Source organism: Strigops habroptila, chromosome 7, assembly GCF_004027225.2.
Source record: "Strigops habroptila isolate Jane chromosome 7, bStrHab1.2.pri, whole genome shotgun sequence".
NCBI classification, from domain to species: domain Eukaryota; kingdom Metazoa; phylum Chordata; class Aves; order Psittaciformes; family Psittacidae; genus Strigops; species Strigops habroptila.
The window spans coordinates 63252420-63263163 of NC_044283.2; the positions used below are offsets into that span (position 1 = coordinate 63252420).

Here is a 10744-nt window from a genome sequence, read left to right on the forward strand (position 1 = left end):
GTACTTGACTTATAACTTTGTCCTGAGGAACAAGAAAACATCCTTAGTATCTGGACATTATGTGTAGTAACACTCAAATACCTGAACGTTCAGGGTTGTTTTTTTCCCGTGTCTGACTGCGTGTGAAAGAAGAAAAGATAATATAAATCGGAATAAGTATCCATGTGAAACTCGCTGGGCTTTGATTATCTGGCAGTATTGTTGCAAAATATGAACAAACAAGTTCTGCACAGAAGCTCCTCCTCCCTAATGCATACCCTTTACTATTAACTTAATGCACTTGTTCTCATTTCTGGCTAGCACATAAAGAAAGAGAATATATAGATGGTACTAGGCTGAGGGGGAAATGGATGGGAAAAAATGAACTGTCTGAAGAGAATACGTTTGGCATGTTTACAAAAGCTTTTAGATTCCCATTCTGTTTTCATGAGTAGCTTTAGATATTAGTTAAAATTGCTTTTTATTGAAGAAGTCCATTGTGTTCAGTAGAGATGCAGGAAAAAAGGTAACTGCAAGCCGAGTGAGGCAGGGTGTGTGTCAGGAGGTGTGGCAGCTACTCACTGTGTTGGCATACCAACTGAGAGCGTTTCAGCTGTGACTGACTTCCTCAGCCGGCACAGAGCTTTCTTTTCACCCTTGAGGCTTTTCTTCCATTCGATTCAATTCTTTCCCCACCACTAACAGTTGAAGTGTCACAGGTACATCCCTTGACTCAATCTGCAATTCAAGATTTCTTGGATAGCTGAACTCTTTACCCAATGACTGTTGCTAGATTGGCATATAAAGGTGACCCTGTGTTTTCCAAAACTGACAGGTCACTGCCACCAGAACGTTATCATTTCCCTTCCCAACATCAGTTAAGCCATTGTTTTGCCATCAATACAAGGCCGTGATTTGCGATAACTCCATGCCTGCGTATCTTCCAGTCAGTATTTCTGTAACAGCACAAATAAACGAGCTTCTGCTTTGAACTAGTCTTGTGGCACTATTACGTGCTTCTCTCTTTATTTTTTTTCTGGGCAGCGTAACCGAGCAATGCTTTGAAACAAAAATATCCAGGAAGTTTACACTGGTTTACATTTATTTAAAAAAAATATTTAAACACTTGTGTATTTCATCTGTGGATTATTAAGTACAAATCAAAGAGGGCTCATCATTTCGAAGAGGTTCACAAGTACAAAACTGCCTCCTTCTGGCATCTTCACATCCTCCTCTTCTGTGTGCTTATGTACAATACTGTGAAAGGGAGAAAGCGGCACACGTGAGGGGCCTGGTAAATAATGTACAGAGGCTGTTTATTTAAAATACCTTATCTCCATGGCTTGTAAAATGACAGTGTAATAAATCTCATTCAGCATGAACAAAGTCAGGAAACTCTTGTATTACTTTGCTTCAGTATTTATCATATTCATAGCCAAGCTACACGCCAGCAAATGCAGGCTGAACTGAGGAAGAATAAAGCCAGCTACCCTGCAGCACTGCTGAGGAGAGCATGAGAGAGTTTCTAAGCAGCAGAATGACAGGTGTCAGGCACTAATGCTATGACTTTTCCACAAAAGCTGGAAATCCCAAGCACTTAAAGCAAAGCTAACAACTACCTATGAAGCAGGAAATAAGCTCCAAGGAAGGCTAGAAAAGAGCGTGCTTCAACTTCAAGTTCAGAGGCAAAAAGGGCCACAGGAATACAGAAAAGCACAGACACTGAAAAAAGAAACTGTGTAAAGTATGTTAAGCTTTCCAAGAAAGCATAATATTCTTATAGGCAGCTTGCTTACTCCTCAGCCACTCCTCAAAATCGGAATGTGAAAACACAATCTTCTAATGAGCAATAACATAAGGAGGGGGAGTTACCATTATTTCCTCGGATAAATGCGTCCCCATACTTGTTCTTTAATTGTCCATTTACATATTCTTCAGTCTGTTCCAGAGCTATATTCATATACCCATCCAGGCAAGCCAGGACACCTGAAGACAGTGACAATTTAAAAGTGAATCAACTTAAACTTATTTTAAAATAAACAAAAAATGCATTGTGTTTGAATAGTACTGAAAAAAACCCTGTATCTTCCTAACACCCTGAAAGCCCAAGCTTGGCCAGATGAATCAGTAGATCAGAGTACTCTTCAAAGAATTAAGCAGAGAGTGAGGAGCACCAGGCACTGTAGTAGCAACTTTATCAGCTGATGTAAGACTTGGGATTAAAAAGAAATCATTAAGACACAGCTTTCAAAAGATTGACAATTTCCACTTTGAAAGTTTCAGTTGTCCCTTCTCACTTGTGTTTTAAGTCACACCTGAAAAGAACCTGTGACATAAAGTGTAACTGGATAAGCTAAGGACAAGGCTATGTAAACTGAGTTTTCATCAAAACTTGTGAAGGATATAGCTGAAAACCAACCCTTTTAATACAGGACACCATACACATCTTCCTATTTATCTTCATGCCTAAAGATCTAGAAGAACATTGGCTACAAGTCTCTGTTTCAATGTAAACAAAATTTGATGTCATCTTCAACTGACAAAGGGTTTTCTAATGACACTGAAATATTCCCACAAAAAAATTTAAGCAGTTTAATCAATGCAACTCAAGGAGAAATCTCTGCCATTTGCAATATTAGGTATTCTTTTTATCAGGAAAATATGCATTTGAGTAGCCCTGATTTCAGACAAGTATTTATGTTCTCACTTCCCATAGCCCCTGTTGAAGGCTGTACCTTGTTCACACAGTACTTACTACATGCTGGCAGTATAATGGCATTTTTTCACTTAAAATCACTCCTTGGTGCCTACTCCCACCCTTAAGATCAGAACCATGTCCATCTACAAATTTAACTTGCCTGATCGATGAACAGATTATTCAGTCAAGGAACTGGATATGGGGATTAACAGATGCAAAGAATTGCTCAGAGAATGCAATCTGATTTGTTAATTGTGCACACATCATGACTTTTTAAAAGCTGCATTAGTTATCTCAATCTTGCCTGTGTCTTGCACACACAGACAATATACTAAAAACGTTTTTCCTCTGTTTGAAGAACCCCTAATTTTTCTATCTGGAATTAAAACTTGAAATGTAGTGTATTGGCTGCAGTCAGGGAGGGGGGAAAAATCCAGTCTGAGAATCCTCCTCTAGGACACATTCTCATTTTTTCAGAAGTGTTGTAATAGCTTCCATTAAATAATTAGGAATTAAAGTTCTTCTGCCAACTTGTAATGGTTTAAGGATTATTTTCCTTTACGTTTCCTCTGTTTCACACATAGGACAAACTGACTGCTCACACAGCGCTACTAAATGCACCAAAAAACTCAACCCAAATAGAAGTCAGAACTCTTCCTCTCCAGTAATCCTCAGGGCTCCATGTAACAATACAAGAGCAAAAATTGTTTGTCCAAAATTAAAATTGGACTGTTGATTTTTCTTAAGCTACCATTCAGTAGTCCACAAAAGCATTATTTTCAAACCTTTTTGTTCCTAGAGTGCATTCATAGTGGTTTCATTCTCTTCTTCCCTTTCTTTGTGTTTACTCTCAGGCCACTAACGCATTAAATATTGTCACTGCCCACCCTGGCTAGTATTTTATCTGTTTTATCTATACGTAGAGATGTTTTAATGTACATATCCATCTCTCCACACAGAAATCATATATATTCATTTGTCACTGATTACTTTCCCAGGGCTGCTTCTCTTAAGATGTGCGCAGCCCCTGGCAGTGCATCAAGACATTTTACAGTTACCCATCAACACTTGTATTAGGCCACGTTTGCACATATGGCTTGGAGGGTGGAGGTACAGACATAAAATAGCAACCCAGAGAGAGAATCTAGACAGATCGGCAACAAAAGCCTGAGATGGTGGGGTTTTTTTGACGTTTGGCTTTTATAAATGTTGGTCAAATTTCTGCACGAAATAAAATGAGTGCTTATTTTCAAATGAGAGCATTATACAGGTTTTTAAGTGCAGGATCACAGTAAGTGGGAAGGCAGGAGAGCAGAGGGAAATAGGAAAGGGAAGGGAAAAAAATCCAGTAACAAATAAGGATGCTCAAAGGAACTGTGGTTCAATTCCTGCTAGGTCTGACTGTAGGCATGTGAAACTAAGTTTGCTGGGGCGAAAGCTGAGTAGTTTACCTGCAGTAGTAACAAAGAGATCTTACCAAGCAGAGGGTACCAATGTTCTCAAAGAAAACAGAAAGCGCATCCAAACCCCAAATCTGTTTTGGCCCTGCCTGGTGTGTACCTTTAGGTAAATGACTTCAACTTTATTGAGCCGTCACTACATTTTCCTGCAAGAAAGAATTTACAGAGGCCGAAGACTGATGAGCAGCAGTGAAGTTCTTAACCCACCCAAAGTGCTCAGACAATATGGATCTCAAAGAAATGGCAGACTGCAAATTCTGTCAGCTGAGACCCTAGAGAGGCACAGGAAGGGATAAGAAGGCAGTGCTTGCTCTGTCAGTGAATAGTAACAATTTAAAACTGTCTTAGTACAAAGATTCCTTGTCACAGTACAAAGAAGCCTCCTTTCACAAGTGCTAAGATGAGCCAATTGAATTCAATCTATCTGAAGCAGTGATCTGCAGCAGAACCATAATATTTCTCATTCCAGCACAAAATGTCTAAATTGTGCACAACAGGAGATACATGATAGTTTTTTAATTAAGCTTGGATACTACTAAAAAAAGTGGACAGGCTGCTAGTCTTAATGGGAGTAGGACCAGGACATTTCACTGAACAGAGAAGTTTAATTTACTGGTTAAAAAAGCCTGTAATCCTACATACAGTACATGAAGGTACACCGATAGGCTGAAGAGCTCTGGAATAAAAATGCTGGGCTATGCTAAAATGAACTGGGTGCATAGCAGCAAAAGCCACACTAAGCTTTCTCCTGTATCTCTGTGAGTCTTGATCCAACACATGTCTAGGCAGCTGTTTAACCAAGAATGTAAACAACTGCTTCATCCCTTGTGTATGAGCAGGCTTATGACTGATAGCAGAGTTTATGGTTTGAAGCTTTTTTGAACCAAGGTCTAGACTAGGAATTGGAGAATAGGAAGGTGAAGAAGAAGAGTTCCAAGAAGGGTTGCTATCAGAGCACTGAAAAGGGGACTGCCTGGCCTTTTCAGGAATTGTAATTTCTGCCAATCTTTACAAATATCTGTTTAGAAACTCAAAATAATCCTGAGTCTCCAGTCTAACCATCTGTGACTAAGGGCACTAATGATTCAGATAAGTAATTTTAATCTCTAAATCCACCATTAACCTCCTTTTCATCAGTTTCTCCAGAGCTGATTTTCTATATTTGCCATGTCACCATTCTGAGCTCTATATTGACACACTCCAAGATTCTGGATCATAGTACTTAGCTTTTCAAATGCAGTGCATCTGTTCCAGCCTACCCAAAAAATTACTGTACTCAGTGAGAGAAACAGATGGAGAACTTACCTCGATAATCAACTCCAGAATTTAATTTTACAACAACTGGCCTGCCAATGATCTGTTTTAGGAAGTCACTGGGGGTTTGCTTCCGTAGACTCATCTTTAGCTTCTCTGGTAAGCTGGAAAGTGAGAGAAAACATTTGGATAAGCAACAGGCTTACATATGGTCTTTAAGCAGTACAGGCAGGCAGTCCCTGACTCTTTATACTTTCAGTAGGAGAAAACATCTAAGGAGACAAAAGCAAAGCTGTAAAGGTGGAGGTAGAGAGACAGAACTCCTAGAGTCACAGCACTAAACTTCCCCTTTGGCAGTTCTAAAAGTTCTGAAATTACTAATAAAAATCCTTATTTGTCACGCTGTGCATCTTGTAAACTTCCAACAGAGCCAAAGGTCTCACCATTTTCTGGAACACTAAAATGGTTTTACTAAAATTAGAGCTAAGCCATAATATATATTCATATCTTTAGGGGGTGGAGGGAAGAGCCAGCATGTGCTCTATACACAGAAGCCTGTGCTGGAACAGCAATAGGATTTTTGATCTCAGCTCACTCATAGGAGCAAACAATAAATTTGAAGGGATGCCTTCAACTGAATCGGTTAAGTTGGACTAAGCTTAGAATTAAGGCTTGCGATTAAGTTGTACAGAGACCTGAAAGATGCTGTCCTTCAACAATCTGCAGTGCACTGCACACCCGGCGTTTGGAATGAGACCCTCCCTCCCTCTGTATTGCTTAACTTCTCTTTGGACGCCACTGTGTCTAAGTAACAGCTGTCCTGCACTTTAAATCAGCGGCACCCAGGGCAGAGCCAGCCTGTTGCTCGCTTTCTGTGCGAAAGGAGCTACTCCGGCCGCGCAAGGACCGTCGCTCGTTTCCCACCGACACACGCTGCCCTGCGATGCGGGCACGGCGGGCTCGGTAGCGCAGCCCTGCACAGCGGAAGCCCTCCCGGGGAACAAGCGCGGTCCGGCCCGCCCGAGGCGCACACGCTGTGGCGTTACGCACCGCTGCGAGCGCTGCCCGTTCGAACCCGGCTCAGAACGGCGCGGAGCGTGTTCCGCCGAACGCCCCGGACGGAGACCCCGGGCACGAGGCGAAGCTCCACTGCCGCCTGCCTTACAGCAACGGCCGGAACGGACACCCGCAACGGCGCCGCACGCTGCTGCGGATGCACACACGGACCCGGCCCCGCGGCCCAGCCCGCCCCGCACTCACCCGCCGCCGCCTCCTCCCGCGCCCCGGCCCGGCGCTCGCTGCCCGCCGCGCCCCTGCCCAGTCACCGCCCGCCCCGCTACGGCGCGGCGGCAGGGACAAACCGCGCCGGGCCCGAGAACGCGCGGGGCGGGGCCTACGGGCGGGCGGGCAGGCAGCCGTCGGCGGTCGCCCTTGGGCTGGCCTAGGCTGGCTGCGGGGCGTGCTCCCGCTGGGTGGTGGCGAGTGCAGGGCCCGCAGCTCCCCGGTCGCGTTTCCCACCCGAGTCCGTGATTTTGGGTGCGCGCCCTGGCGCGGGGCGCCCTGTGTGGTTCAGCTGCTGTCTGATGTGACTCCCCAAAACCCGTCGGGCTGCGCTGCGAGGGGCTCACCTGAGCGACCCGCCAGCTCCCCCTTAGCTGAACTCCGCGTTGTTCACGGAGATGCGCTTTTTATGGCTTACACACAAAATAGTGCCTCATCGGTTTCTTACGGAGACGTTTTACAGTCCATATATAGTTATATTGTGCTATGATGAGGTCCTGTTCATTCCAAATCTTGTCTCAGATGGGATTTGTTGGAGAAACAAGTGAGCATCTCGCAGCGGCCGGTGTTGGTGTCCTTACCAGAGCTGGACAGGAAGGTGTCACTCAGTTCGTTCCACAGATGAACGAGGGAACATAGAAGCTAAGGTGTTCTTTTCAAATACCACCTGGAAAGAACATGGAACAAGAAGAAGTCGAACTTTTGCCTTCTCACCCATCTTTTCGTCTTTCTCCCAGCCAACCCCTAATGCCTGGAAAATATTCTCTTTTTTTTCTTTTAAGCGATTTAGTATTGCGACTGGAGTTAATCAGTCGTGAAAGCTTCTGGACTGTGGATTTCTTTATTCTTCCATTATTGATTTAGTATCTTGCTGCAATTTTTAAGTCTTGTGATATGAAGAAAATGTACCATGGCTTTTCAGAACATGGATTTGTATTCTTCCTTCCAGGGCTATTTATCTTCTCTTTTTGAACACATGTCCAGTAACATCTTTTCCCCCAAAAGCTCAGGCTAAAAGGCTCTAAGAGGCAAGGTCTGCAAACCTGACCTAGTTCACCTGACTGTGCAGGCACGGCCAGGGAAGTTGGGCCATGTTGTGCCCATGTTTCCAGGAAACCATCACGTTAATCAGGAGCATCCAACTGTGCTTGATTGTGTCAGTACTTGAAGCAGAAAAGGAACATAAAATAGTTACTCCAGGGAGCAGGCTTGCAAAGTTTTATATCGCTGCCACTGTCACTGGCTTCAGCGCATGATGTTTTGATACGGGAGTATTCTGGGTTTCATTGTTGCTGATTTCCATGATAAAGATTGGGCTAATAGATTCCTCATACCTGGGCTGGTAGATTTTTATGACAATTTTCCAACTCCAGCTAGGGACATTTTGTGATCGGGGAGCCTTTCTCTTTGTTTTATTTCTTATGAGTTTGTCTTTAGAGCTTGCTTTGTTTTGCTAGCCATCAGAACCTGATGAGCTATTTTTCCTCCTGCTCACTAGGCTGCTTTCTACTTAGCGTAGGCATATACTTAGGTACACTTTCTGTGTGGGGATACTTTGGTTGTTTGATGTCAGTCAACAAAATCCTTCTACTTGCCTGCTTCTTACGCTGTTAACCTCACAAACACATCCGTTTTGAATCACAGGCATTGTGATTGGCAAGTATTGTATCCTTAGGTCCCCTCTTTCATGGTTTGAGACCAAATCATGAACCCAAATCATAGGTAATTTGCCCTTGGTTTGCCATAGGTCTCAAAGCAGTCTCATATGCTGTTCCCAGTGGTAAATTAACCTTCATTCAGGAAGGCATCTGCTGCCGAGCATTTTGGCGTAGCGTGATTTGCACCTGGGAAGACAATTCCCTTCTTGTACATTCAGGAAGATTAGGTCACCACATCTGTTATTAGGCAACCTAAAGAATGTGTTATTTCCAGAGTGACAAAAGTGCAATGACCTCAGGAAGGTGGTCTTCAAAGGATTTAAGTAATCCACATTCAGTGAACTCCTTAAAGATTACAAAGCTTCAAGAGTGAAAATAAGGCTTCATTAGCTAATGATTCTGTTTGTTTGTCATCTAGATGGAAAAAGGATTTTGATCTAAAATACCACATACCTTGTTATCAGCAGGTTCTTTTAAATACTGCATTGCTTCATCCTTTCATAGAGTCTATGGCAGAGCTTTTTCAGCTATATAACTCATCGAAATCAGCAAGATGCTGCCCTTGCGTTTTAATCACAATGAACTTGAAAGGTGAACATTGTAAGTGGTAGAAATTATTTATAATTTGGTAATAAAAGTTTATGTCTAACACTCCAAATTTCATACATCTGCTATGTGCTGGCCTTGAGTCATAGAACAATTGCAATTGCCTTTACATTCGGCCTTAGATGAAAGGTCGTAACTTACAATGATAGAGTTCGTAGTCATTCCCAGCTCACAAAATTTCCATATTAACATCTTCACCTCAAACATAAATGGTGACAAAGTTAAAAAGTAAAGAGTTGTGTTGGCCTTTGTCAACCGAACTTAATGATGGGAGTCAGTGGATCGTGTACAATTGCTAACTCTCAACCATAAAGCATCACAGATTGCTTGTTCAGAGGACCTAATTAAAACCTTACAGTTAACTTTAAAAATGAAATGGGGTTTGACAGTCTCTCTTTATCTCTCTTTAATGCAGTAAAACTCACTTCAAAGTTAGGAAGGCTTTTCTCTCCCAGCTACTTGAAATAAAAGCATTTCCGTAGAGCGAGGTGGCTGTGTAACACAGAATGTGTTAAAAGGAGTGCCCAGTTTTTCTGCTTCTTGTGAAGTGCACACCATTTAGGTAAGTTAAATACAGAAGAACAACAATCCAGATGACAAAAGAATGTCTGTGGCAGATTTTGAATTCAGCCTAAATAATCCCCGGTTACAACCAGCAGATGGAAAAAAAAGGTGTATTAAACAGTCCTCACCTGAAAGCTGTGTCAGAGAGGACAAACCCATTCCAGCCACAATCACAGCATACCCCATGATTTTAACAGTCAACTCTGGTGCCTTCTTAGATTAGAGAGAAAAGGAAGAAAAAAAGCATTGAAAATTATGCAGTCAAATAAGAGGCCAAGAACGAGTTTCAAATCTAGGGAAACTTACCTTGTTCAGAGCCTCTGAGTATGTGGGGGCAGAAGGAGATGTCAGCCTCTGTGAAAGAGTGTCACGGTGGAGAAGCTCTGCAATTCAAGATTAGCACTGTTATTGCAGGGTTTCCTGAGGGCCCTGAAGTAAACATGATATTACACTTCTGGAGTTTGAGAGGTGGAAGGTGAGAGTCAGCTCCCACTGAAGCTGGTGGAAGTTGTGCGATTTACTTCTCTGTACTCAGGATACATCTATGAGTTATCCGAAATACACCTGAAATCTCAAAACAAATCCATCTCAATGAGCTGGTACCAAAGATGTAACTGTTAGATTGATAGTTGTCACAGCTTGGTTTTACAAACTTCTCAGCAATGGATCCTGGCTGCTGAACAAACAGCCCACTGCCCTCATCCCAAACTCATCCAGTGGATTCAGAATAAGACTCTCAGGCTGCAGATCCTTTCCATCCACTTTGGATCAAGAAAGCACCACGCATGCTTTCTCCACAGTTATCCCTTGGGATTCCTAAGAGAGACTCTCAAGACAAGAAAGCTTATGCAGCGCAAGTGGCTTGTCTGCTTTTTCAGTCCTGAAACAACTCCTGTGCCTGAGGAGTGGGGATTATCTTCCCCCTCATTGCTGTGGACCCCAGGCTGCTGTCTGATAGGAAATTAGTGGGTACCTCAGCAAACTTCCTGGTAAACGAGGAGCTGTCAGCAGGTCTTCAGGGAGCTGGGGAGGCTACTGTGAGAGCTCAGCTCCTAAACTTTCAGGCCTGTAGAAAAGAAAGGGAAGATCTACAGAAGCCTACAGAGTTCACTTAACTCCCTCCAAGTTCCTGGGAGTGCTCTCCTTGGCTTCCCCAAGGGACAAGCTTCTTCATGAGCCTTAAGAGGTTTGACATCCCCCTTTGCATGCATTTGGATGGGAGAGATCGAGACTTTCAGGATTTG

The 10744-nt window shown here is 43.1% G+C and overlaps 1 protein-coding gene across 3 annotated transcripts; it reads right to left on the reverse strand.

Moving 5' to 3' along the window:
* Positions 1–972: 972 nt before the first annotated feature.
* LSM6 (LSM6 homolog, U6 small nuclear RNA and mRNA degradation associated) lies at positions 973–6839 on the reverse strand. 3 transcript variants are annotated; one of them, XM_030492880.1, is made up of 4 exons: positions 6652–6839; positions 5443–5555; positions 1852–1965; positions 973–1236 (listed from the first exon to the last, which is right to left on the reverse strand). In XM_030492880.1, the coding sequence occupies exons 2-4, from the start codon at positions 5534–5536 to the stop codon at positions 1202–1204; spliced, it is 243 nt and encodes an 80-aa protein (XP_030348740.1). In that variant the 5' UTR covers positions 5537–5555; positions 6652–6839; the 3' UTR covers positions 973–1201. The 3 variants fall into 3 exon arrangements, with proteins under 3 accessions (XP_030348740.1, XP_030348742.1, XP_030348743.1); XM_030492882.2 differs by having other exon boundaries at positions 6442–6680; XM_030492883.1 differs by having other exon boundaries at positions 5443–5556; positions 6656–6673.
* Positions 6840–10744: the final 3905 nt, after the last annotated feature.